Source organism: Falco peregrinus, chromosome 1 (assembly GCF_023634155.1).
Source record: "Falco peregrinus isolate bFalPer1 chromosome 1, bFalPer1.pri, whole genome shotgun sequence".
Classification (NCBI taxonomy): Eukaryota; Metazoa; Chordata; class Aves; order Falconiformes; family Falconidae; genus Falco; species Falco peregrinus.
This window is the reverse complement of record NC_073721.1, coordinates 126,995,683-127,019,392: the sequence shown is the minus strand read 5'-3', so window position 1 is coordinate 127,019,392 and position 23,710 is coordinate 126,995,683. Positions and strand designations below refer to the sequence as shown.

Here is a 23,710-nt window from a genome sequence, read left to right as displayed (position 1 = left end):
TGAGTCGTATTCAGTTAAATTTGATTTAAAACCTTTTCTTCTATTAAGTATAAACAAACATGTAATGTGGTGGGAGCAAAACATTTTTGTAAAGAATTGGAAGGCAAGAAGTACCTGTCGTAGTTGTCAGGTAACAGCTAATGGGTTTTTTGTATTTTATTTTTTTTTATAAAGCAGATTTTCAAACGCTACAGGAGTCAATTGTAGGCATATTTAAGACAATCCAGTAAATCATGGGGTTTATTACCTAGGTAGTTCTTTGTGAAAATATTGGGTAATAAATTCAGTAGGATTTTAACTTCTGTTTTAAGGATTCCTTGAATGTGAGGATTACCAGGACTAGCAACTAAGAAAAGCAAGTTTGTAAACATAAATTTGCTGAATATTTTTAGCGTTTTTATTCAAAATTGTTTAGGAGTCCATCAATCAATAAAGGTCAAACCTCACAAATTCAACTATCGTGAAATTGCTACAACTACTCAGTGTATTATTGCAGTGAACACTGCCCCCACTTTGTGGATCAAATTCAAACATTGTCAGGGCTAAACCACTATAATCTCGCCTGTCTTGATTTAGACAGAAATCTGAACTTTACTAATCTTCACGTTAAAACCTGTTGCATGTACATTTTGAGGGTGAATTTTTCACACATGTGTGCATGTGTGTAACTTTGATAGGCTGAATATAACCTTGCAATTGCTTCAAAAAACTATGGCTTTTTTCTGTAAAGGGAGACCAGTTAAAAAAAAACAAAATTAATTCAGTCCCAGCAGGCCAGATACTGACATTATGTAGCTGTAAATTTTAAAGAAGAGTAGCCAAGAAGTCATTAGTAAATTAAATGTATCCCAGATTAACTATACGAGAAATAAAAATACACAAATTCAGAAGTATTTTCTGGGTTTTGAACTGTTGAAATGATAACTTTGTAACAGGCTGAAGTTGAAATAATTTTAATTAAAGTAGCACTGTATTCTTAAATTGTCAAGAATATGATGAATTGTAATATTTCATGGCATGTGTTAATTACCTATCATAGAAACATTGAGGTACGGACAAAGAAATCTTTCTGTAAAAATGAATGGTTAAATCCACTTACATTTTGTGTTCTGTTAAACCAGGACAATTAATCTATTTTGCATTCAACATCTATATTGTAGCTCAGTAGTGCAACATTTTGGCTGCAAAACCACTGCAACAAAATGCTAAAATCTAAGCAAAACACTTTACATTGGAATTTTAAGATAAGGGAAATATGTCTGGTTTTCCTTTCCTTTGTCTCTTCAAGGTTTTGTTAACTTTCTCTCTCCTCGTCTTCCCTTCCTCCCCCAAATCTTTGGATTACATTTCATTCTTTTTTTTTTTTTTCTTGACACATTTTTTAATACACAATGTCCACATTTTTCTCCTGTTTCCTTTCATGTCCTCTCCTGTGCCTGTAGCAGGACTTGGAGTGGTTCCAGTGGCATTAGCATGGCATGATATTGATACTGCCGGGCTATCTTCCAAAGCGTTAATGACTTAAAAAAATAGTCTTGTGGCTGCCATGGAAACGTTATAACTCTTTGAGATAGTGTATGTGCACAACTTGCATAGTAGTTTGTTTATGGGAAAGCCAAAATCTAAATCACCACTGAGGTTATATGGATTTACAGCAATAAACGTCTTCCTAAGAAGTATATTTTGAGAATTTTGATCATCGTCATAAGGTTGTTTATCTGGTATTGTAAAGATGTCATATTGGAAATACTTCATAAACAAACAAAACGTGAAAAAACCTTATAGCTATTTAGATAAACCAGAGACTAAAGTGTGGCTCTTCGAATGTGGATGGTGATGGGTCTGATCTTGAGGTCTTTTGCTGACTCGCGGTCCCCGTGCAAGTTGGCAGTAGTCGTGGTCATTTACAAAATGATAAATCTGATATACCAGAAAACCTGACACACATATGCACACAGGAAGTACTATTAAAATTTTTAAATGTTAATGGTGGAAATATTGTAGAACTTGCTGTTGCAAGTTCCTTTAAACTTCTTAAATTTGGGGGTTTCTAGCACTGTCAGAAACTACTTTTGACTTTGAATGTGTTGTCATCATTTCTAGTTTAACTTTAGGCCATTCCTTGATAAATACATGGTTTCTGAAAACAACCTAAAAGCAAACAAAATGTTTATGTCTGTGTGACATTGCCCTGTTCCTTATGGCGCAATTATGAGTAATAATAGGTTATAATGAATTGAATAGATCATATAATTCGAAAAGATTGTTACATAAACACATGGAATAGGCATATTTAATTCTATATGTATGCAATAAAATGTTGAGTGATTAAAGCAAGTAGCACAATACCATTGTATCATATTTCACCTTTGAATTCTATATAACTAGTACAGCAAGGGCACAGCAGGTGTGAGCTTTCCCACCACATCGTGAAGGATGAAAGGAGTCCAGATTTAGTGAATTCTTTGTGCCTCTGCCATCAGCCAGATTTCCTGTTTCCATTGTAATTTCTGTAACGCTTCTACACTTGTTTTCTGTAAAGCAGAATGAGAACACAACTCATTTTATGAAGGCCAATGGATAGCTTTAGAAGTTAATTAATTTCTCTCATTTTTCCCCCCCCGGTGTTGAACATTTGAACAAATGACCTAGAAGATAAGATGCTTTACTGTTCTTCTATCAGTTCAGTGAGCCATCCGTTTTCTCTCATTATATGGATTTATGTTGTATACGATATTAATTCTAAGTGGTAGTAATTACATTGTTCTCACCAAGGTTGTTGCTCAAGGATATTGCCAGTAGGAAGCTTTTGGGATCAGTGGTGTTCACTTGTCTTCTGATACGAATGTCAATACTTTTCCACATTTGTTAGTATTTCTTTTAGCTACTGCAGTGTTTGCATGGGCTTTAGATTAATTTTTCTAAAAGATCTATTTTTTTTGGAGTACGTGAACAGTTTTTTTCTTTTTAAAGATGTAAAACTGCTGCTCTAGAAAGGTAATATTGTAGTTCTAAAATAGAAATTTTAATTAACTTTTATGTGTTCTATGGCTTTTTTTTTATATTTAATTCAATTTATTTTGCCTTGTCTCATACCTCACATTTCAGTGTACTCTGTACGGTCATGCTTTAGATTTCAGATTGCCATTGAGTTGTAGTAGGTACTTTGGGGAAAAAGGGGAAGAAACCTGTCTTAAACATGTGTGCCTACACATACACTCATGCACAGAAAAAATGAGAAACTGTTTGGTTCTACATCATTCATGTAAGTGTCACAGGGAAGATCAGTCATTTACTTAAAGGAGAGTCATTGGGTCATAACCCTTGCTTACACCACTTCTAACAGCTACGTTTTGCCATGTACTATCTGATACGCGTTGAATAGCAGCACGTTATATCCTTGTGTACAGTTTAGCAAGGCACTTCATGTAGGGAGCATGGTGGAATTTCACATTGAATATTGTCATGCAGTTTATTTCCTATATATTTAACATGCAGACAAGTCAAGTTTCAGGTAATTTTAGTTGCCTTGTCTCTACATTTCCCAAACTTTATAGCGCTTCAATATTTATAAATTGGCTGTTCAGTGAAATAGTACTTAGACAGTATTTCTACTACAGAAGTTCCAAGTACAGTTTTCTTTCCTGGTACTTTGCTCTTTACTTTGAGTTGTGTCAGTTCAAATGAATTTAAAATTCCAGCTGGCCAGATAACATGTTGCATACCCTGCATCTGGAAGTGGAACAATAAATAGATCTTTTGCAAAACTCTCTAACAGTTAACATCTTCTGGTGGTATTCAGTGGAGAAAAGAGGCACTATTCAGTATGTTTCTTTTTTCCCCCTTTTCTATTTTAAGGAAGAAAGAGAAAATCCTGCAAAAAGAAGTAGAATTGAACGGGATATAGATAACAACTTGATTACATCCACACCTCAAACAGGAGAAAAGCCTAATAAACAGATCTCTCGAGTACGACGGAAAAGTCAAATGAATGGAGGTTTGTAAATACTCCTAATCATATGTTGCAGTCGAATGGTGATTCAGTAGTCTTACAGCTCTTAACTAATACAGGCCATTTCTTCAGTGGTGGAGGTTCTTAAGGGTTATATGATTGACTTCAGTGACAGCAAGGCTGAGCTGATAGTAGCGAAGTAAGATTTCTCTAAGCAACAGTTAAATTACTTCTCAGACACATCCATTGTATTTTTGTAAGAACAATTTGGATACATGATCATGACCAGCCATTGGTTTCAAAACAGGAACTAAATTAACTTTTAAAAATTACTGTTCTAATAAACCAATGATAATTGTTTGATTCAGCTCTTCTCCCATTTTCTCACAAAAAAAAAGTGAAATACAACTTCCCAGCTCATGAGCGTTGTGTAAGTAACCAGGTGTCCTTAGATACTGAAAGCACTTGTCAAACATGTAGATGGGTTTCTGTCCTAGAATCATGGAAAATGTAGATCAGAAGGGCCCTCTAAAGGTCATCCGGGCCAGTCCCCCACTCCCCTCGCAGCAATGTTCATCCAGCTTGAAGTGAGATCTGACTTTGGAGTTAAGTTGTGCTGCTCAGAGCCTTATCCAGTCAAGTTTTGCGTGTCTCTAAGGATGGAGATTACACAACCCTGTTCCCCATGAAAATTGTTTCTTTTTTAATGTCTCTAATAATGACATGATCAAATGGTCAGTGACATTTAAAGTATCAGCTGTGGTTCCAAATCTGACTTTAAAAAAGAGCTGACTTCTTTTCTAAGGAGACTCTGTGATTGTGCTGCCTGTCAGTGTTCCTTCATTCTTCATTCCCCCAGTAATGTGGGAATCCACTTTGGGTTTCTGCCAAGTTTGACGGCAAGGCAGAGGTCTCAAAGATTTTGTGATCCAACAAGGTTTGCAAAATCGGTAGCTGAGTAAAGGATAGAGCTCCAAATAAGTCATTTCAGTGATGGAAAGGTTACCATGTGAGAGAATTTCCTATTTGGTGGTTGTCAGATGTCTGTGTAACATGGCTTGAGGAAAAAACCCTTTTTCCAGTGTTGGCTACTGTTAATTCAGGTTTTTTGCCTCCTGGAGAGAGAATGGATATGCACCCGCTCACAGTGTGATGCATGCAGGCAGTGCTTAAAGACGGAAGAAAAGCTATTGACTTAAATCAAGTCTGTTCTGAGGTCTCCGCGTAGAGCACACTGAGCCCACGTTACTGTTCCAGCGATACGGAGTTCTTAGTAAAAATATTGCATATTAGTGAAGGCGCTGAGTTGCAGCTGGCACACACTACATTTTATATAGAAACGATAGGAAGTGTGAAGTCCTTGTGCAGCTCCATCAGGCTCAGCTGACAAAAAGGTTCTCAGCTCATGTGCACAGAATACATGTGCTTACTTCCATATGGACAGACGTCTCAAAGCCTTGTTACTGTGAAGTAAATAACTTCTCTTTCATCTCAGTCTCAGAACTGTGTCTTGGATCTCAGCCATGAGATGGAAATTTTTAGTTCTAGGATGTACTATACTGTACATGCACATTTATAGAAAACCTTCCTTGTTATGTGTTATGTTTTGTAATATGAAAATTTATTTAACTATGTCCTTTGTTACCTGTCATTACAACTAAAAATTATTTAATTTGTATTTATGCGTGCATGTGTATGTGTATACAAGTGGAGAATAATAAATTACGGGCTTGATCTTGTGAAGTCTGGAGGCTCAGCCACTGGAGTTCCACTGACACTTGTTTCTGTCTAGTGGAGTCCCACTGCTACTGATATTATTTGTGGAGAAAGGTGCACAGCATCTTAGTCTGTCTTCCATCGTCAAGCCCATTTAAAGGATTTAAATTTATTTATTTGTTAATCTGTAGCGTACTTCATATAAATATTGAGAGCTTCCTGATTTGTAGTGTTAAACTTAAGATGGTGTTGAAAATTGGCATTTTTTTTTAATGTTGATAATAAATTGCTAGCTTTTTAAAATTATTATTTACTTAGGCTAATTTTTTGTTGACCAAGTTGAACCATGAGCAAGAGGGATCTTTCCCATAGTGAAAATAATAACAAGGAAAGAGAGGATGTAACTGTGAAAAGCAGAAGCATAGTATTACACTTCATAACTCTTCTTCCTTTACAGAAGCTGGAAGTTACGAAATGACAAACCAACACGTAAAGCAAAATGGAAAATTAGAAGATAACCCTACCACTGGCAGTCCCCCACGAACTACATTACTGGGAACCATATTTTCTCCTGTTTTCAATTTTTTTTCACCAGCAAATAAAAATGGTAGGTATCATTTAAAAAAGCAATAATGTTAAAGCTAAGAATGATAAATTATTTTTTTTTAAAAGAAAAAGCTGGTTTGAGTGGCAGTACACTTTTCATTCTGATTTACAGACCAAGAGTTACTGCTGCTAGATAAAGGGCTCCTTAATTCTTAAAAGGGTTGATCATTAATAAAAGAATCAATACATTTATATGCATTAGAACATTTCTTTCATAGCTGTAAGTATCTAGTGGTGTACCTTTTATTAAAATAGAAAAAAGAAAGAAAAAGAAGAAAAAAACAATTGGTATTAAGTTTCTTGCTCCAAACATGAAAGGCATTTGTCGTGATCTTCAATTTGATTCTTACTTTTGTAATGTGAATCAAATGCAGCTATCTTCTGGAAGTTTTTTGGTGTGATTAATAATGATTACCAGTATTCTAATGGGTAAGTCAGCTTAAAGATAATGACTGTGAGTGTGCCAAAATCTTAATACAGGAACATCAGGATCAGATTCTCCCGGACAAGCTGTTGAAGCTGAAGAAATAGTCAAACAGCTTGATATGGAACAAGTAGATGAGATTACTACAAGTACTGCAACATCAACCAATGGAGCAGCTTATACTAGCCAAGCAGTGCAGGTCAGATCTACTGTCAACAATGGTTTAGAAGAAGTGGAGGAAACAAATGACCGTGACTTGCCACCACTTACAGGTAAGAAATGTGTGTTTGCCTTGGACTCAAGTATTGGAGCTGTAATTTGTACTCTTAGGGAAATCCTAGCATTTTGTATAAATTAACATTTCCCATTTGCTTAGGGCATGCAAACAGTATTAATATTGATTTTTATGTGTAATAGACAAATCTGGTTTATGTACCAAAGACACAGTTTTGGCAAGTCTTACCTGTTCCCAGTATAGCTCAGTTGACCTCACAGCATTTCTTCAAATGAAAACAAAGATTCCAGAAGAACGGCATTTTTATTAATACTGAACCTCCCCACCACCTCCATTAAAAACGCACACCCTGGACTTGCTGATAGTGAAAGAGAAATTGGCAACATTTTGATATCTTTTATTAGAACAACATGGTGAGGTGAATGAGAAACATAGAGATCCTACATTAAATTTCCACGTTTTCTTCAAAAGACTATCATATGTCTTTTTTTGACAAAAATTGTATCCCTTAAACTCACCTTCTCCTCTTTGTGCATGGCCAGCATCAAATTCTTACCTAATCCTCCCTAGACTCTGAAAACATTGGTAGTTAAGTAGTGTGGAGGATTTTGAGGACTACTTTCACAGAAGTAAACTGAGCCTCTAAGTAGCGGGGCTGAGGTGTGAGCCGGGGGTCCCGTGCAGCCCTTCCGAGGGGCTCTGCTGCCTTGTTTCAAAAGGGCCCTCAGGCACGAGGTGAGAGTGGGCTGCGGGCTGGAAGAGTTGGGCTAGCTGCTTAGGCTGCGGCGTGCACCCCGGCAGCTCACCTCGTCACAGGCTGCATGGGTGCCTTGCTGTGTCTTGCGGTCACAAAGTTCTGTGGCACGATGTGACATCCAGCTCTGGGGTAGCTCCCTGAGGGGCTGTGCAGGCTATTTCAGGGGAAACGGGGCTACAGGAGGCGGGGGCTGCAGGGAGAGGTTTTTTCACTGTTGAAGCATTCGTGTATCAAGTGCAAATTTTCACTTTTAAAAACTGCACTAATAAGACTAGCTCTTGTGGTTTTTTTGTTTTATTTTTTTGTTTTGGTCATTTTCATTGAATTTTAGCACCAGTATCTCCAGACAGTGGCTACTCATCAGCTCATGCAGAAGCCACCTATGAAGAAGACTGGGAAGTCTTTGATCCGTAAGTGCTGATGTTTGTACTGAAAATATTAAAGTGATCATTTTGGGTATTGGATTAAGGCCTTTTTATTTAAGTTGGAACATTTTTATGTTGTGGTAATGAATTCCAAAAGCTCTTAACTTAAAAAAAGTAAGTGTATATTGGTGTGGGGTTTTTTTCAATGTAAAATACTTATTTCTTGTGCAGCATTAAATATTTGAAATAATAAGCTGGGCTACAACATTACCAGTTAAATAATTTGTATACATTTCTACAGCAAAATCTGTGTTCTTTTCAGATATTATTTCATCAAACATGTTCCACCACTAACAGAAGAACAACTTAACAGGAAGCCAGCTCTTCCACTGAAAACAAGAAGCACACCAGAATTCTCATTAGTTCTAGACTTGGTAAATACCTTTATAAACACATACCAAAGGCAGGGGGTAGGTAGCGTTTCATTCATCTTGTTTGTTGCTGAAATTAACACTGTTTCCTTTCAACAAAAAGGCCTTGTTGAATGTTATGCAATTTTTAGTATTTTTAGTTTAATACAGTCTGCATTAAAAAAAACTAACACATTAATAGTGGCAAGAATAGAATGCTTGCTGTATTTGTTGAATACTTAATATCCTGATGAGAAAAAAAAAAGGCATTGCAATTTTCATCATCTCAAATAAAAGAGTTATCTGTCCCCAAAAAGTTTTCCTAAATCCAATTTGGAAGAAAAAAGAAATGTAATAAATAGGAAAATTTGAATGAGATGTAATAAATAGGAAAATTCAGCTTCATATGTCTTGCATCAAGATTGCTCAAGAGCGTATCTTTTAATTCCTAAAACATTCGTTTCTTAGAGGGCACAAATCCACTTTTTAAAATATTCACAGAAAATATATTTATTGTTAAAATAATTTCTTCTAATATCTCTGTTTTGAAAGCTGTTTCAGACCCTGTTAATGACAGCAGGAACATTATTTTACCATTAAGAGTTTCAGCTGGCATGTCCTCTAGTGGTCATATGAATGGATAGATTATTCAAACTGACAGATGCAGGTTGGAACTGAATGACAGGATAGCCTACAAAATTAAAATATCTTCTTATAATTATGCCCCTAGCACACAATTCTAAGTGAAATTTTTCAAAAACTGTAAGAATAATGAAATGTATAATTCATTCTAGGAATTTTTCTTCAGTCTTGACAGCACTTGCACAAAATAGGTTTTCCAGACTAAATAAACCTACCTTAAAATGAGCATAGAAGTCCAGAAAATTACTTCTGTTTTCAGTATTCTTTTCACAATCTTTTCTTTCTTTTATACAGTCTTTTTTTTTTTTTAATAGGATGAAACATTAGTGCACTGTAGTCTAAATGAATTAGAAGATGCTGCACTCACTTTTCCAGTTCTTTTTCAAGATGTCATTTACCAGGTAATTAGTGCGCATAGAAAAGTATATACCTTTTAATTTTGTTTAAGATACGAATTCTTGCTGTGTGCATTTTGTTACCTTGTTTTACGAGAGATCAGTAACTGTCTGGCTTTTAACAACTGTCTGGGTTATAAACTGCAGCTGTCCAGTTTTGTGAGGCGGGTTACCCTGTATTAGAAACCCGGTGGAGCGCTGGTTTTTGCCACCAAAACGTGGTGACATGGGTCACTGGTTCCAGTTGTGCACACTCATTGCTGAGAGCGTGTGAATGGTCTGTGTAGCTGCGATCTGCAGCAGCACCGTTTCTCCTTGCCAGCAGGTGGAGGCAGGAACACTGACAGTTTGGCCAGGATCATTTCCCAGGTGCAGCTTCTCATGGACTGTTAATTTTCTTCCCTTGATCGTTTCTTTCTACATAGAAGACATCTTCAGAGGACTGACATGAACTAGGATCTGTCTTGGTCGTTAAGTCTTGCTGTACGCTTTGCCAGTGCCAGTTCTACCTCTTTACTCCTAGAGAGTCTGCTGGGCACTTAGAGTGATTTTTTTGGTTGCCTTGCAGAGACTGCTAGATATAGGTTTTCGTTCTGCTTTAGGAGGTGTTGTCAGTTGTGTGTGTTTACATTGACGTACCACAGAGGAACAAGCATGGGAAGGAGGAACTCTCTTCCAGCAACTACCAAAGATGCTGCTCTGACCCAGGCTGTTGTTCTCAGGTCCTTTTGTGTGATGTACCTGGGAGTAGCAACAGCTTCCCCACCATGTAGTTCGCACGATATTGGACCCCACTGTAGTATCTTTGGAGAATGAGCCAGTCATCAGACACCTTAAAAAGACACTTGTCCAGGTATTTTTCATGATTTTAAAAATGTTTCTCTTTATTGTTGCATATAAAACCCCTTGGAATCTGAAAAGCTGAAATAATTCTTAAACGTGAGTTTATCTTCTCTCTTATTTGGTGATGGTCACGCACAGTTTTCTCCAGGTTGAACTTGGAAGGAGCCTTAGAATTAGTTCTTTGGTGGTTCTTGACACTGCTAACAGAATCAGGAAGACTAAAGCTTCATTTTTTTTCTATCCTTCTCTTACAAGATCTCAGTATGATTTGAGTATTTTCTGTCTATAACTGTGGTCCTTTTAGTGACTGATTGTTTATGCTGAGATCTAACTTGGATTTTGCCTTTAGGAAATGGAAGTCAGTGTAGAGTATGACTTAAAATATTTCTAATGCTTTATTTAACAGCACTGTACACAAGCGTGTATAGCCCTTGATACAGTACAGTATCAGTATGCGTGAGTCCTGGATAAGTTTTCTCTTGGCTCTGGAGACTAGCCTGGGTTTGCTGAAGAACAATAGCTTCTTGCAGGCTTGAGAAAGTTGGCCACTGTCTTTGAGCACACTCTTCTGATGGCTGTATTCTGTTTTCCTGGGTTTACATCACACTAGACACTGACAAAACATGTACTTCTTCCTAGATAACAGTAACAAGCAAGTCAAACATTTTAAGTTCATCTTTGACTAAGGTACAATAAGCAAAAAGACAAATAATCATCTCCTGTGATAAAAGTTGAAAAGTTGTTTGTTGGTATTTCATACCCTTAGCGGTTTTGTCAGTGATTAGCTATTTATCAGCTTTTAAAATTTGTTTTACTTACCAAGTTGACCATCACCTCTGGTATAGTCCTGTTAATTTCATGTCTTCATATTTCATTTTGAAAGCAATTTCAGCTGGCAACAGAGAAGCAGATACTAAGCTGACTGAGCAAAGTAGAAGTCAGCAAGTTACTATCTATAAGGTATTGCATAATATAAGCCACCGAAAACAATGCTTGATGTGGAAGAAATGTTTCTGAAGATGTTTTTCATTGTTATAAAAATAGGTACTACTTTAATGTAGGTTTTCCAGAAATATTAGACATTAATTATTTTTCAAGAAGGAGTAGAACCTAGTTCAGTGCTCCTTTTCCTACGGAATGTCTTTGCCTTCTCCCATTAAGTCTGACTAACATTAATACAGATGTGAGCCTGGGTTCAGAGCATTTCAGTTTTCTTACCCATCTGAAGGCATCAAGCCAGTGCTTTTGCAGTAATATTGTGATGAGAAACCAGGCACTTTCTCAAAAAGATGCTCCAGAACTGGCCATCGTAGGATACAACACTAAGAATCAGACTGACTTGGGTTCTAGGAGGTCTGTTATAAAATAACAGCGAAACTCAGTTGGCTGTGAGTCAGGCACAAGTTTCACGCACATGAACTCGGCTCTGTTATTGCTTGTTTCAGCGATTGTAAGTGATGGTCTGTTTTTAAAGAAAGGTTTCTAAAAATATGGGCTTGTTTGCTCTTAAGTTATTTCTCACAACTTACCCAGAGCTATGCGGAAGGACTATTTAATGTCTGAGCATAGAGCAGTGTTCTGCAAACTTAAAAATTACCATGTGATTCTGCACTGATATACAGCTTTTTTGAAACCTTTGGATTAGTCATGTACACTCACTGATTTCTGTTTCAAAAGAAAAAAAAGAAAGAAAACATATTTGTGAAATGGGTACAGTTGAGGTTGCTTACTTCAGGCTTTGGAGACAATGAATTTGTTTGTGTTTTCTTGGCTGAAAAAACATCTCTAAATTATGCCAGTGTTTTAAGTTTGGGACTTAGTAAAAATACAGTCTTCGCAAAGCTGAAATTAAGTACCATATCTGTTAAGTGCTGTCTTACATCTCACTGGAAAACAAAAATAAATGTTCAGCTCTTCAACTGTGGACTTTAGACTTTGTATGCTTTCTGTTACTTCACACAATAAGATAAGCAGCTTATCTTGCAAAGAAATTTATCTTTTTTTTTTCTTGGTAAAGAGGTTTTATTTCTGTTGCTGGCTTCAAGTCCCAGATATAAGATCATCTCACTCTGTACCACTCCAAGGCTACCTTCCTCAAAAGGCAGATGTTTTCACTCCGTTCTTCAGTTGAAATGCATCTTTATTGATCTGTCACAGAACAATTCCCTTCAATCTTTGTGATCCTCGAAAGATGTTCTGGAACTCCATAGGTCAGTTGTAGGTTACTGAATACAGTGTTACGTGTATCCCATCTTACTGTTGCCAGTGCCGACTTAGCTGCTTTACTTTGTTACTGCAGTGGAATGAGGCAAACAATGCCTGTGAATTCTGGCTCTCCCTTCTAATGAACTCCACTCGGTCTGTTTCTCGGAAATAACAGAAGAGCCATCAAGCTTTGGATCTGAAAACCAGGAAGCTTTAGTGTATCCTGGGCAGCATCCACAAAGAAATCTGGTCTTACTTAGGTTGGGAAGATGTTCTCCACAACTACCTGAGACTGTAGCGAGGTAGGTGTGGGACTCTTCTCCCAGGTAATAAGCGATAGGACAAGAGGAAATGGCCTCAAGTTGTGCCAGGGGAGGTTCAGGAAATTAGGAAAAATTTCTTCACCAAAAGGGTTGTCAAGCCCTGGACCAGGCTGCCCAGGGAAGGGGTGGAGTCACCATCCCTGGGGGCATTTAACAGACGTGTAGATGTGGCACTTAGGGATGTGGTTTAGCGGTGGAATTGGCAGTGCTGGGCTAATGGTTGGACTCAATGGTCTTAAAGCTTTTCCAACCTCAATGATTCTATGAGTCTGTGATTCTGTGACTTTATTTTAGTTCAGTAGAACCTCTAGAATTGCACTTCTGCCCCTTGAAGAGCCATGGCTGGCTACACTTCAGGCAGTTCTGCCTGGTAATGAGGTGGTCTTCGTCTTGAGTCACTTAAGACACAGTCCAGTCAGAAATGAGTCCGGCTTGTTTGCCTGGCAAGTCCGTCCTGCTGCCAGGCCTGGAGCAAGACCCAGCTCAGTGCATCGTGTGTGTGTCATGCAGCTGAACTAAGGCTGGCTGCACGTGCCACCTGTCCTTGCAGCAGGCTGGCTCAGGGCTGTTTGAGGCAAGAGCAGGGCAGGTGGGTTGGCCTGGTATTGTTGTCTGGCATGCCCCAAGGCCAGGTGGGGAACCTGGATGCAGCTGGGCCGGGCAGGAGGTCTTGCCGTGCTGGAGAATGCTCATCTTGCATGTGCAGTGGGTAAGTGAGCTTCACATGGGCAAGTTAACTAACCTCTCTCTGGTTCTCACCTTGTAAAATGATGGTAAAATCATCAGGTATAGAGAGATGTTACGGGTATATTGAAACTCATTATTGTAATTACAGAGACTTTGACACCAAGTGGAACGTGTCTTTTGTTGGGCTTTTTTAATGCATGAAAGGAATAATGTTTCCTTCTGATTCCACCTTCAAAGAAGTTAAATCCGGTGTATTTTGAACAAGGAAGACATGGAATGACAGTTTTGATTTTGCACATTTAGATTTTGTTGCCATTGAGGTAATAGGATGTGATGATCATTTGGGGGTGGAGGGGAACAACAAACAAAAACATAAAAAAACTTTGAGGGGCTTTTCATATATGTTATGCATTTATAAGTCACCTTGAAGCAGATGATGACATGTATCTCTGTTGGCAAACTTCCAGTCATTAAAAGTAGAGGCAATTATTATTAGACTTCTATCTATGTTTTTAAAAATTACTTTTCATATTAGATCTACTTATCAGAGTGATGGCTGCGGTTTGTTCTACTTCCGTTACTTAATTCTTCTACTTTGGTTACCTGGAGTTCTGTGTCAGCTCATCGTAGCTGGGTGTAATGACGTGGGTGCCTTAGGTTGTGCCAGTGTGTCACAAACCAGTAAAAACAGACCAGTGCATCTGCCATTGATCTCATTGTTAAATTATATAGGTGTGTGTATAAGCTGTAATTAGAAATACATGTTCTAAAAAGAAGTATTTTTTCCTGGATTTCTTGTTTGCATTCAAACTTGTTAGAGAAACATTGATATTAAGATAGCTACACACTTACAACTGTGTGGCAGGAATCTAAAACAGAACACATTACAAAGATGCTGTGATTATCCACAGACTAAAAAAAATATTAAAAAATCAAAAAATAAACCAGAAAGAGTGTGCACGCATGAGGAAACCAAGCAGCCATAACTGTTCTCTGATCTATTGGAATGATTTTTAAAATTCTTTAATCTGGCCATTGTGACCAGTATTACTCAATCCAGATTTAAAGGGAAATATGCATCATATGGAAAATGGTTTTATTTATATTAGTGGCAGTTGAAATATCGGCAGATACTTTGCCTTACTGCTTTGGTTTCTGGGAGAGTTTGTAGAAGAGTTGTTGAAGAGGCTGTTTCTAAACTTCTCAGAACAGAGAGTAGGCTTGTTAATTTGAAATCAAGCTCCTGAAAAAAACTTAGAATCGAACATCACCCTCTTTATCTACCATTATTTGCAACTGTTACCTCATGTGCAGTGGAAACATTAGTATCTTTTCTGTGACTTACTTTTTAGTTTTGAAGAGACAGATTCAGGTTGCAGTAAATAAATATTTACTCGGGAAAAATTACATGAACAGAGTAATCCTTTTGGCACTTGCAAAGAGAATTCAGCTTCCCTTAAGCTCTGGGTTACAGCTAGGGAGTTTGCTGGCTGCTGTATATGCTTGCTAGGTACAGCCTGAACAATTTGCCCTGAATTTACAATCGCAGACAAGTCAAATGTTATTTAGCAACCTGGCGACTATGTGTTAATTCATTACTTGCGTTCTTGTGTTAAGGTAAACGCATCATCTAGTCTTGAGCAAAACATCACTACCTTAGTATGGCAAGATGAGGCATCATTTTCACAAAGATTTTAGTGCTGACAGGAGATGTGGTGTGAAGACACACTTGTCAACTCTGTATTTAGAAAGTTGGCTTTTCAGTAGTTACCTTAGCTAAATGCAGCCCAGAAACCTGTCAAGCACAGGCTGCAGTCTCTCCAAACTGTTCCGGGTAGCCGATTTGACGGGTAGTTTTTTACTGCCTGAAAATGTGGGTTTGCCAGAATGAGCAGGGAAGTAGACATTGTCTGCCTAGTCAACAAATGTATCTTCACATGCCAGTAGACATCCTATTGCCAGACATGATAAGACTGTCTGATTTTGATGATTGCTTCTGGGGGAGGGGGGACAAAACATGTTACTGTAATAACTGGTTGCTCTGCAAATTTAAGTCAGAACTTTAAGAAAGAAATGAATAAAAGCCCTACCAAATTTTAAGCTACATAATGAAATTCACATGGGTTTAGAAATACGTGCTTCCTTTAAAGGACTACAGTGTGTTGCAGTATGTGCTAACAATATGAAATTTTGTATTCACTTAAAGTTATTCCCCTTTTGTTCTCCTGTGGTCACTTGGTTGTGTCCACATGTAAATTTGATAAAATTCAGTTCAAGTAGTACAAATCCTTTGTGGAGTTTTCCTGTGATTTGAAGGTAAATGTAAGCCTATTCCTAACTGGAATGTTAAAAAAAGATAAAAGCTGAAATTACCTCGGTTTCAATTAAAAGAAGCTCTGTGTGCTCCCTTCTCTTTTTGGCTATTTTACTAACTCTTTTGTCAGAACTGTAATTCTGTATGTGGGTAACCTCTGAACCAAAAAGAAAGGTAAGCAGAGTGTACAGCTGTCATTTTTACTCCTCAGTGTATGTAATCCCTGATGGTCCAGATCAGTGCCAAACACCACGCCAGGCCATCGTTCAAATATAAATTTGAATGTAATACCACAGGAACAGGATGGTGCTTGATCTGTGCCCTCACATCTGCTGGCGTGTTGGGCCATTGCCCTGAAGCTACAGATTTATATAGATGCCTGCGTGTGAGTCCAAGTCTTGTATTTTGAGTTAATTCAGAGAGAGATATGCAGAAGTCTCCTAACTTGGTATCTGTTCTCATAAGCCTACAATTTTTTACAGGGAATAATTCGTGTATGTGTGCAGTTTTGTGCTGGTGATATCTGAATTTATGAAAATTTGGAAACAGCTGAAACCTTTTTTCTTTTTCTTTTTTTTTTTTTTTTTTAATCACTTCTGACACTCCCGTATTCAATGTGTAATTCCTAGTGGAAGAAGGTTATTAAGAAGATTATTCGGTTTATGTGCTGGCACACATTATCTAGTAATTGAACTGATGCCGCCCAGCTGGTGAAAGCTAATTCAAAATGTTTAGCCAAAGCAACAAGTTTCATTTTTCTTTAGAGATTGTCCACCTTTTATATTTTAATTGGAATTATTTCTAATTCCATCAAATTTTCCAGTAAATTTGTTAAGCCTAATTTTATCATCTTATGCTTTCACTTACAGCTGCTTAGGCTGCAAGCTAATTTAACATTGTTTTAATTGCATTATTATTCTGTAGGAAGCTAATATTTGCTGTTTACTTTATTCATAATGCTCCTTTCAACCTCATCTTTACAAAGTGATACTTAGTGGTGCGGGTGATTAAAGTATCTTGAATCTTTAATAAAGTCCATCTCTGCTTCAGGTTTATGTCCGGTTAAGGCCATTCTTCCGAGAATTCCTGGAACGTATGTCTCAGATTTATGAGGTAAAAACAATTAGACACTACGTTTGAATTTAGTTTTTAAATTGTATTCACATACTTATATCTAAAATAATTACTTTTTCTTCTTTTTTCCGTAGATCATTCTTTTTACTGCTTCTAAGAAGGTATATGCAGACAAGTTATTGAACATACTAGACCCTAAAAAGCAGCTGGTCAGGTAAAGATAGAAAATCGTGAATGTACCTGTTGTAAGCAAACTACGTACTGTTTCCTAACAAATGTCGTGAAGAAAGTGATGCTGACATTCATTATTGCAGTGTGTCTCACTAAACTGATTCTTTGTGTTTCAGACTCTAGTCTGAAAGTGAGAGAAAAATCCAATGAAGCGATTGAATTATTGTCTTGGTGATAAGCTAAACCCAGGTGGTTTACGTTGCCCTCTGTGGCCAAAACCCAAACCCATTCGTGCTCTGCTGTGTTAGGCTTGCTGAAGAAAATGACGTCTTGGGTATCAAAAATGTGTTTGAGCTGCTTTGGAATACACATTACTACTAAAGAAAATGAACTGAGTGTTACTTTTGAACTGTTCAAAATCGATTTATTATTTATAAATAATTGTATAGTTACCTTTACAATCAGCATATTTTTTTTTCTTACTCAATCACAAAGTAATTTTTGTGTGGGATTTGTATTAGAGTTGTTTTGGTTTTTCACTTCTTAATACTGAGCTTGGTTTGGAAGGGATTGGCATCTCTCAAGAACGGTTCCTTAAGGCATAAAGAAATTCCACCAGATGAGATTCTTTCTGTTATTCTCATCTGGAAGGTGGGCTGTTAGGTGGGAAAGTTGAAACCGAAGAGGAGCCTTCTCAGGGATTCACCCTACACAGGGTGTCCCAAATAAGGAAAGTAAACTACTGTGCCTGATGATAGTCAGAACTGTTTAAATTCTGTGCCTGGGACACACTGGCAAAGCACTTCTCTGCATCTTCTTATTGTCCTGTTCTTCAGCTGAAAACTTGATTTTCTTTACACGCATAACAAACTTGCCATTTGGACTGAGACAGTGGTTGCATCCACTGTTTCCACTTGGCAGTTCAGGCACACAGTAACTCATTTTCCTTAAAAGCGTAAGGATAAAACTGTTCAATAGTTTTCATCCAGGAACGGTCATCTCACTGCTTGTTTTTGTGTGGCATGCACAGCAGGATCCTGGTTTGGTTTTGCTAAACTTGCTTGCCACTGCGTTTTGAATTGGCAAACAAAACGAGACTTTCGGGTACTTCCAATCATTGAAATGCGTGAACGAGTAAGATATTGGCACTTGAAGAAAATTAGTCTTAAGTGTGCATTCATAGCTTTAAAAATCTTTCTCCAAGAACCTAATAGGTATGATTCAGGACTGCAATTTTAACTGCGTTAAAAGAGAACAGGAAAGAGATAACAAAGTATACAGCCAAACAATATTCTAAGAATTTGCAGAAAGGTTCATGTGATGCATGAATTTAGTTGTGATTCATGTGCTACTGAAAAGCTGACATCAAGGCATGATTAGTTTTGACATTAGCCTAAAGGTAGACTTGTCAGGCACTCCACACGTGTGACTCAGAATCTATATATAAATTCATTTGCTGCCGAGGCATCAGCTTATTTTCCTCCATAGCAACGTTAGGAACTCAACCCCTTTATGAAATTAAGCACACTATGTACAGCTTCTAAAAACTTCATTTAAAAATATAAGCAGCCTTAAAGAAACTGCACTCTTAATATGACTGTGTAAAACTCTAAATCTGTCTAGTTTACAATTTATTTTAAAAATTGTAATTATGTTGATATTCCGTGAAACGTGAGCTTTATTCCTGGTGTTATTTTTAATCAGAGTCGGTTTAGTCTAGCTGTACGTTTCTTCTGTAATAAATTAAAGGGGAGTAGTCTAATTGGAAAGGGAGAAGTTGATGGAATGTTTAGGCCTCGAGGCTTTTTTCAAGCTCTAATAACTGAAATAGGTTAATTGTGAACAGAGGTAACATAGAAAACATTTCTTCTGGTACTTTGTGTTCTAGCATGCAGTGGCGTGGGAATGCCATGTACTGCAACAGCTGGAGCAACAGAAAGGGATAATAAATCCCAATAAACTGGCTCCTGTGCAGAACTAATCTCAGATCTTGGGGCCTTACAAAATCTGTTGAGTATTTTGGATCCCTTTGTTAATCTGTCTGCAAAAATGGTTAGAAAGCAAGACCCCGTTTGCAAATATCTGTTACATCTGAGTTGAGCTTTTCTGTTTACATACAATCAATCACCTGCAGAACTAGGTTAATACAAAATTACCTTAACTAGTAATTTCACCGGTAAAAAGCTCAAAAGAGAAAGGAAAAAAGGGAACAACTCGTTAAAAGGAGCTAGTAGATCGGAAGAGAAAAATACTGAGTAACATTTGGCAAAGTTAACTTTTCCCCTTCGCAATGTATGTGGTGTAATTTGTCTCATTGATTAGTATTTTACTTTATTCACAGGCATCGACTTTTCCGTGAGCATTGTGTTTGCGTACAAGGAAATTACATAAAGGATTTAAACATTCTTGGTAGAGATCTTTCAAAAACGATCATCATTGACAATTCACCACAAGCCTTTGCTTATCAGGTAAGGATGCTGCTGTCAGCAAACTTTTCAGGTGTGGTGAAAAACTTTCTGAAGGAAGACAGAGGAATGCTACATTTTGATTTAACTTCTTCTTTAAGCTTTGTGCATAAGTTTGTATTTAAGTCTACAAACCAAACTGTAACACATCACTAAGGTTTGCTTGCTTTTCTTTTGTTTTCGCGAAGAGCTGATAAGCGCACACTAAGTGATTTCTTACACGAACAGACTGTATCGCCAGGCAGTTGTGTTTCTTATTCAGCTTTTCTAAAGAAACCACCAGTCTGCTAAGTCTGTCGCTTGGGCTCCGTTGTGGATTTAGGTTTTTAATGCTAGTGAAATGATTCAAGAACAAACTGCTGGTTGAAGTGACACACAGCTGGGAAAATTGCTTATGCGTAAATGTTATAAAGTTCTACCCTGTGATTTAGATTTTCCCAGAAGTGTGGTACATGACTAGTCCAGTTAGTCTGTTACACAGACAAAGTGCAGAATGTGGTCTCTCGCGTCTTACCGACATTAAAGAAGCAAAAACCCAAAAAGCTGTTTGACTTAGGCTCATTTGCACAAACTGCCTGAAGTCAGTACACAGTTAGGATCCATGGGTGTTTTAACAAAAAATTTTCTGAACATACCAGCGCTTTTCAGTTCAGCAGAACTTCTAGAGCTAGTTCTGTTTCAGCTTTGATGTGGAAATTTTTGTAGCAATGTATGCAAAGGAAGGAGATATTTTGGAAGTGAATTGTAATATAGACTTTAGAGGAAAAATACATATTAATAAACTCTAGCTTGGAAAGATTTTTCCCCCAAATGCTATTTCACAGTATTTTTAGATAACTTAAGTATAAATCATTCATTGGTTTTCATTGATTTTTTTTTTTTTTTCTTACTTCAGCTTTCAAATGGAATTCCTATAGAAAGCTGGTTCATGGATAAAAATGACAACGAACTTCTAAAATTGATTCCGTTTCTGGAGAAACTTGTAGAGCTGGTAAGTGCTTCCTTGATGTGGCTCTTCCTTACCTGCCACCCAAAAACTTTACGTAGCTCTTTCAGGTACTGTCACGTATTTAAAGATTTATTTTTTTTTTGAGTCGCTGAGATGTAGACTGCTAAAAGTCACGTATGGCTCCCTTTGAAAAGGGGGCTCTGGGCAGTGTTTCCGAGTATGCACCAGTCTGACTGACATAGCCAGAGACGGGCTGCCGTTATTTCTAACTGTGCTTTTAATCGGGGACTGTGGAATGGTAACGTCCGTTGGCTGTGATGTGTGTCTTTATTTTTAAAAGGCAAATAAATTGTTGTGGATGTTAGGTAGTTATTTCTGTAAGTCTCTTGTGTTTACATATATTCACGCCTTGTATTTTGTTATGTTAAAATACCGGTGTTAGAAAATTGACCCTGTTAAAATCTGACTTACAGATGTGTTCATTCTCCTAAAACCTGCGCCTTTGTGTTTTTTCTTTTCCCCCCTACAGAACGAAGATGTCCGACCTCACATCAGAGACAGATTTCGCTTGCATGACTTGCTACCCCCAGATTAAAGCCTTTTGTCTAATTACTGAAGGGGGAGAAAATGCAGGACCCTTTTGGACTAAAACAAAACATTGCCATTACTGTTGAAATTTTGCATTTTTGTACCCCGTCTTGCTTTTCTTATCTTTGGTGCCCAACAATAATCAAGGGTTACGGAAAGAGACTTTATATATCTGAGATTGAATACATTCAGTACAATACAGTACAACACAGTAGGTAGGCTAGAACAGAAAAGTCTTTAGAACTAGTGCAACTCCAATGAAATTTTTTTATGTACAGGACATCTGCAGTTTATAAAGAATTCTGTTTCTGCCACCAGCAGTTTGACCTGTAGAAACACAGGATTTTATGATATAACAGAGATTGAAAATGGACTCTTATTTTCTCTCTGTTCGGTGCTCTAAGTGGGTTTGTAGCCACTTTTCTGTTACTTTTAAGATTCTCATTTCAACAGGAATGGCCAGTAAAAGTTGTTTTATTTTTCCTGTTAAGGTTTATAACCTTTTTACATTTTTGACCTGTATTAGATTAGAATTTCATTATGCATTCCTTTTAGTTGAGGCGCTTCATAGTTTTTCTGGAAATAGCCAAATTTTCTTAGTTTTTTATTAAACAGTTGGATGGCCGTTTTCCTGCTTTGTCTGCCTGCATACTGTATATTTGTTTAAAAATATTCTCTAGTTTTAGCCCATGTAAGTTTCATTTAGAAAGAAAACCCCTGCATTTATATTTTCTTTCTGTAATATTCTACTGTAGTTGAAATCTTTTCAAAAATCAAGAGACTGGCTAGATAAGAAGAATATAAGAATTACTAATATTCAGAATATTTTAAACCATTGTGATGGCATGTACTCTGGACAGACAATATCTTGCAGTGGCACAAACAACTGATGGACAAGGAATACCTCAGACTATGCTGTGCGTGCAGATCTTGAAAGGAGAACTAGTTTGGTCACCTCTTAGGTTTGATGCAATTCAATTACTGCTGCCTTCTGTTTCCTCCAAGATTGAAGTATTCTGCACAGTGGCTCAGTATTGTGAGATGTTTTGCATGGGCTGATGGTACCCCTGTGACACTCGTCGTTACAATCAGTTTTAAGCTCTGTGTGACAGCGAAGGTACCTGGCAGTAACTATGCACAATCCTGTGGTACAGTACACTCCCACGCCACCGAGGCAGGCAGTCTGCTATCCTAGTGGTTTGCTATGCTATATGGAAATAGTCTTTCAGCCTTGGTTCTCTAATGCAGCTACCACAAGAGGTGGATATTTTTATAATGGTGTGTAATCTCCTTTTCAGGAGGCTTTTTATGGAAGGTATAATTTGTAAAAGTTAGGATGCTTTGCCTCTCGACTGCATTAACACGCCATAGGCTCAGACTGTTTTTGTGTAAAAGATGTCACAGAACGGCACTTTTTCTAAAGAGAAGTTTGATATTTTGTATGCTTGTTAAGAAAGTACAGTATTGGAAATTAAAGGTGGACAACTGATAATTGAGAAGTATGTCAATTAATTTTTTATGTATATTACCTGTTTACTTGTACAATTTTATTGTACAAATTACATGCAGCTTCATTTTCAAATGAGTCCTTAAAATAAGGAAAATCTTTTTAGGAAAACATTTAATTTTTGTATTTTTTGATTTTAAAAGGCATGAGTTATGTCAACTTTTTCCAGTGTATTAATGAAGATTTTAACTTTTCATCAGGTTGAGTGTTTTCTTACTATATTATCTGTTGTGTATGTAGCTAGCACATTGTGTCACTGAACTGTTTAAAAAACTTAGCATGTAGAGCAAGCCTGTTTTGTGGAAAATCCTTATTCATTAAAAAAGAAAATCATCATGGCAGATTTTCTGCAAAAAAAGTGAAAACATTTGCAATTCAGAATACTGATTTTTTTTGTATTTAAAGAAAGGTATTTTGCTTGCAGGAAAGAAATACTACAGATTCATTTTAATGAGAATCTTTTAAATGTATTTATCTTTAGGGCATCTGGGCATCTTTACGCTGTTTGTCTTATGTCTTTATTGAAATAAAATGTACATAACATTAACTTTATATATGCTTTTGCGCAGACGTGTGAACCCTGTAACCATCCCCCGTTCCTTCCTGGTTTTATGTCGATAAGATGGTTCTGGAAATATTTATAGATTTTGAAAATGGTCAGCTTGTATTTCAATTGCTACATGGTTTGCCAACTATTTTTCAGTTGTTCGTTAAACTGTAACCCTAAATCTGAGATTTTTGATTAGTTTAACAGTGAATCCTTGCTTAATGTGGGATTCTTCCAAATTTCTCCAAGTCACTGACATAATAGAACTGCTTTAAAATTCAGTAGTCTACCAGAATGAAACGAGTTTTGTTAAGTAGTTCATAGCTTTTCTCTGACTGTAAAAAGAGATGATCATCTGTTCAAAGAATGTCCTTAAACACGTGGGTCCTATCTTTGGCTAAAACCGTTCTAAAAGTGCTTTCTTTAGTTAAGGAGACCAAAGCATACATTGCACTTTACAGCTGTATCTGTGTTGTGATGATCAGATCAGTGAGGGAAATCAAAATGTAAATTGAGGGATTTAGTTCTACATAGA

At 37.2% G+C, this 23,710-nt stretch overlaps 1 protein-coding gene across 1 annotated transcript in view; it reads left to right on the top strand.

Annotated features, from left to right (window-relative positions):
* The window catches only part of CTDSPL2 (CTD small phosphatase like 2), a 43,420-nt gene extending 20,240 nt beyond the window's left edge, over positions 1-23,180 (top strand). The window contains exons 3-13 of the mRNA XM_055817214.1: positions 3,859-3,997; positions 6,126-6,275; positions 6,755-6,970; positions 8,022-8,100; positions 8,378-8,489; positions 9,422-9,508; positions 16,925-16,987; positions 17,083-17,162; positions 19,461-19,587; positions 20,480-20,575; positions 21,063-23,180. Of these exons, the coding sequence (XP_055673189.1) occupies positions 3,859-3,997; positions 6,126-6,275; positions 6,755-6,970; positions 8,022-8,100; positions 8,378-8,489; positions 9,422-9,508; positions 16,925-16,987; positions 17,083-17,162; positions 19,461-19,587; positions 20,480-20,575; positions 21,063-21,128 (1,215 nt within the window). The 3' untranslated portion in view covers positions 21,129-23,180. The remainder of the gene's footprint in view (positions 1-3,858; positions 3,998-6,125; positions 6,276-6,754; positions 6,971-8,021; positions 8,101-8,377; positions 8,490-9,421; positions 9,509-16,924; positions 16,988-17,082; positions 17,163-19,460; positions 19,588-20,479; positions 20,576-21,062) is intronic.
* The last annotated feature ends 530 nt before the right edge of the window (positions 23,181-23,710 follow it).